The sequence below is a fragment of the Myotis brandtii genome, unplaced genomic scaffold, assembly GCF_000412655.1.
Source record: "Myotis brandtii unplaced genomic scaffold, ASM41265v1 scaffold603, whole genome shotgun sequence".
Classification (NCBI taxonomy): domain Eukaryota; kingdom Metazoa; phylum Chordata; class Mammalia; order Chiroptera; family Vespertilionidae; genus Myotis; species Myotis brandtii.
In genome coordinates this window covers 180,213-184,460 of record NW_005370284.1, presented here as the reverse complement: position 1 = coordinate 184,460, position 4,248 = coordinate 180,213, and the positions used below count along the sequence as shown (strand labels likewise).

General features: G+C 49.5%; 1 protein-coding gene across 11 annotated transcripts in view; it reads left to right on the top strand.

Moving 5' to 3' along the window:
- The window catches only part of CAMK2D (calcium/calmodulin-dependent protein kinase II delta), a 156,286-nt gene that overhangs the window by 115,460 nt on the left and 36,578 nt on the right, over window positions 1-4,248 (top strand). For all 11 annotated transcript variants that reach the window (XM_014550551.1, XM_014550549.1, XM_014550546.1 and 8 more), the window contains one exon: window positions 993-1,095. In XM_014550551.1, the coding sequence (XP_014406037.1) occupies window positions 993-1,095 (103 nt within the window). The remainder of the gene's footprint in view (window positions 1-992; window positions 1,096-4,248) is intronic.

Sequence of the window (4,248 nt, the reverse complement as noted above, 5' to 3'; positions counted from 1 at the left end):
TGGTGGGTGGGTGGGTGGATGGTGGATGTGGGGTGGGTGGGGTGGATCAATAGATGATATAGAGGGACAAAGAGATGTTAATGAAGGTAGTAATTCTGGAGATTTGGGAGGATTTTAAATACTATTTCATGGGAAAAAATTGAAGTTATGAGCAGAAAGGAAATGCATCCTTGGCGGGGCGGGGGGCATAGTCAGTCTTGCTCACATGGTGGTGCGTGTATCACGTTATTGTTCCACACTTTGAACAGATCCAAAACCAGTTCCACTTTCCTGAGAACCATACGTGGATGAAACTTCAGAGAACGTGTTTGTGCGTATGTGTGTCTAGTATTTTAGGAACAAGCTGTGTGTGTGATAAATCCCACAATGCATCGAGTCGCTCTGCTTTTTGCCATTGAGGCCTATGTGTGCCAGGCCAGGGGCGGCACTGGGTGTTGGCACAGACGGCTGCCTGAGCGCGTGCTGACGGCGACAGCAGTTGGGGACAGCGATGCCGGCCTCGCCCGAGTGTGCTGGTGGCAGCAGACCTGATTGCACGCTGTCGGCACGCGCTTCTGCTGGAAGCTCCCTGCGCCAAGCACACAACACACGCACCCGTTCCCTGGAAAATAAACACAAAACTCGTGTACCACCTGCCTGGGAGACCCCAAAAATCACCTGTGCCACATGCACACAGACCCCAAAACCATGTGTGTAAACTGGTCCAACTCTTGGTATCATTTTGCCACATTCCTTCTGCTGAGTGTCTGCTCTGCAGGCTCTGAGCCACTGTCTGTGGCCTGGCCGGGCCCCGCGTGCCCTGGGAGCGGGCAGCACTCTCCCTCCTGCGCAGGTCTGTCCTGTGCGTCCGTGCGTCCATCTGACCCACACCATGCAGGTCATCCATTCCAGCCGCGTCGCCAGCGCGTGCCGGTTGCTCCCCGATCGCAGAAAACGCTGTTGGTTCAGTCACTCACGATGGGCTCCCGACTTTCTCCTTCTTCCTAAACCAGCCGGAGAATCTGCTGTTGGCCAGCAAGTCCAAGGGGGCGGCCGTGAAGCTGGCGGACTTCGGCCTCGCCATCGAGGTTCAAGGGGACCAGCAGGCGTGGTTCGGTGAGTAGCCCCCCTGGCCCCACCCACTCCCGACGAGGACCATGGGGACGGCTCCCGCAGCTCCAGCTTGGAGACAGGGCCCACAGCACCGAGCCCTCCTGGCACTGCAGGGCGTCAGTCAGGAGGGACAGGAGGGGATGTGACAGGAGCAGCAGGGACTGCTGGGCAGGGAGGGCCGGAGCCGGCAGACGCCGCTCTTTCGGCGCTCCTGGCTTCCCTCGTGAGGAAAGGGGTGTCAGCGCAGCCTCCCTGGATGCTGAGACGATGCAAAGAGCAGGACTTGGAATCTCGCAGTGCTCCCAGGCCTGTGATTCGTAAGTGAAAGTTTTAAAAAATAGTTAAAAGAACATATGTACGTAGATATGTATTGTGTTCCATCTTAACACGTTAAGCGCCATGTCCGGACCTCATGACTGACAATACACAATTTAAAAATTATATTCTTCTGTTAATAAACTTTAAATAACTTGGAGATCATAAAGGAATGCACCTAAATATTACTTGTTACCAAAAAGAATTTTAATGAATGTTATTACAACACGGTCTACGCAAAAATGGTTGTCCTGTCCTGTGCAGGTCCCACAGGTGTTACAACTGATTTGTCAGCTTCCTGGCAGCATCTCCTCCAAATCGTGCTGCGTTGCCTTCGTGGCATTTTTTACAATATCCGCGAGCTCTAGCCACTCTTCCAGGTTTTCTTTGCAGTTTGTGACGAGATATTTGAGTCTATTTACAGCACTGCTACTTGGAATTTCTTCATCCCAACAATTTGTTAGATGGACAGCTAATTGCTTCTGAAATTCTGTGATACTCATATTCTTCTTGCTATTATTTTTAAATAAAATACAAACATTGAGAGCAGCAGTATTTAGTAGGAGCTCAAAGGCTAGCTTTTATACCATTTCATGGGTTTTCGTACCGGATTATCATAGGCACTCATTTGATCACATATGTCAACTGCTGCTTTTCCTGCATTATAATCCACTACAGTTTTTGGTTTCAAGTGGTGACCTGATCTGTTCTCAACATTCACCATCTCTCACGTATGTTTTGTTGAAAGAAATAAGATGTCCTGCTTATCTTTCCATTTTAAAATGGTTATTCCTTTTTTGTTCTCTTTTGCTATAAATTCTCCGTTTTAATTTCTTTGACGTTACTTCATGAGGACTTCCCCGTCAATTTGAACATAATGTTCCTACTAAATGAGGATTATTATCGAGTAATTTATATGCTAAATCTAAACTCGTGAACCAGTTGTCTACCTGTGTCCCTTGTGGAATACATCTCTACAAAGAGACATTACAACATTAGTTGGTGTTGTATTTTCTTTTTCTAAACTTTTCCCTGCATATACACAAAAAGCATATGTGTACCCAGATCTGCAGCGCAACGTAAATAATTTAATACCGCATTTGTGGCGTTCGTGTTTTCAATATTGCCTAAATATTATGTGGCCACGAAATGGTATCAAAGATTCATTGATACGTAGAGCTTCAGATGGATCATAATATTTTTTGAAATTTATTTCCATGTTATCTATTAGTTGTTCTATTTTGCATAAACAATTGGAAACATCTGTCTCCCTATTGTCTGAAAAATGCAGCATTCGTAATAATATTTCAAATCTGTTTCTTAACATTTTTTTCGGGAAAGTTTGCATACATGCAGGATCATGGGACCAATATAAACGTAAAGATGGTCGTCTAACTAGTCCCATCCATAGAATCACCCAAAAAATCTTTTCATTTCATTTCTGTTTGCCACAGTCCACCTGCACAAACGCTGCGAGTTTTCAGCCCCTAGTTTTTGCGACGCATATAAGTTCATTTCTTTGGCAATATCCTCAAACAGTTCATTAGGCACAAACAGTTCATAAGAATTCTCTACTGTTGCACATGATTTTGCATTCAAGTCTTCAACCCTAAAGCCAGACGGATAGGTGAAAGGCATAGTCCTTGGTTGGTTACCTCTGGGTCATGCCATTCTTCAAAAGCCTCATCCTCATCCTCTGATGACGAAAAAAGAATGACGTTTTTAGGAAAACTAATTTCACTTGAATCGCTTTACGCGCTTCTTCTACTGACATTGTCACTGTTACGGGTAAAGAAAAATTGTTAAACTGCACTGGAACACGAACCACAGACAACTGACCGAAGAGAAAGCATTTCTAAAAGAACACAGAGTACAGGTTGCGATAAATACATACAGAAATATGTCTGAAGATGTACATGCAGTCTTATCGCAACCTTACTCAGCTCTCCGGCCGCCAGCATATCGGTGAAATCGGACATCACGGGCTAAACGGAAAGGAAGACCAACCCGGCTTGGCACTTAGCGTGTTAAATGTCCTTTCTCTAAAAGGCCAGTCTCCTCTCTAAAGCTTGGCTAATGTTGCCATTTCTATGTGATGAAGCTTCTGTTTACCTCCAATCGAGGAGGAGATGGGAGCTGAACCAGCTTAGATGGCAGCATTTCTGCCACCGGGACCCCCTCGGCGACGGGCCTGCAGAAGCTGCTTTGCACTGACGTCCGCGCCCCGTGTGCCGGGCGCCGAGTCACCCGTGTCCTAGGGCGTCCTGAGGCAGCCCCTCCCCAGCCTCGTCTCCTTCCCTCCTGGCGCTCAGTGGCCGCGATGAGCGAGCCCTTCACATGCCTCTCGCTTCTCGTCATTTTCCTCTGAGCAGCTGTCCGCGGGAGCCCCCTGCCGGTCTCCCTCTCCCGCCTGGGCCCGCCACACGCCCTCTCCTGGCCGTGCCCGCAGCCCCGCTGCCCACCCCTCACCTGCCTGCCAGGTGATGGTGGATGGCGTGTGGCCTCCCGGCGATTGGGGTCCTCACTTGCTCCTGCTGTCCTTGTCCTTGTCCTTGTCCTTGTCCTCGTCTTTATCGTGTGTCCGTGGGACCAGACAGTTCTTGTCTGTGGCCCGCTCCCGTTCCGTACGCCTCCCACACACCCTCCCGCCCACCACGAGGCCTGCCCTCCGCCTGCCGGGCTTGTCCCTGCAGAACAGACGAAGGTGGGGCCTGGGACTCGTTGTGTGAGCGTGGGCCTCCGTCGCCTGCGTGCTGGTGAGAACACAGCCTGGCGGGTCTGGCAGGAGGCCGGGCACACACAGGGCCTGTGCCTGGAGGTGCTGGCAGGCCTGCGCCCGCG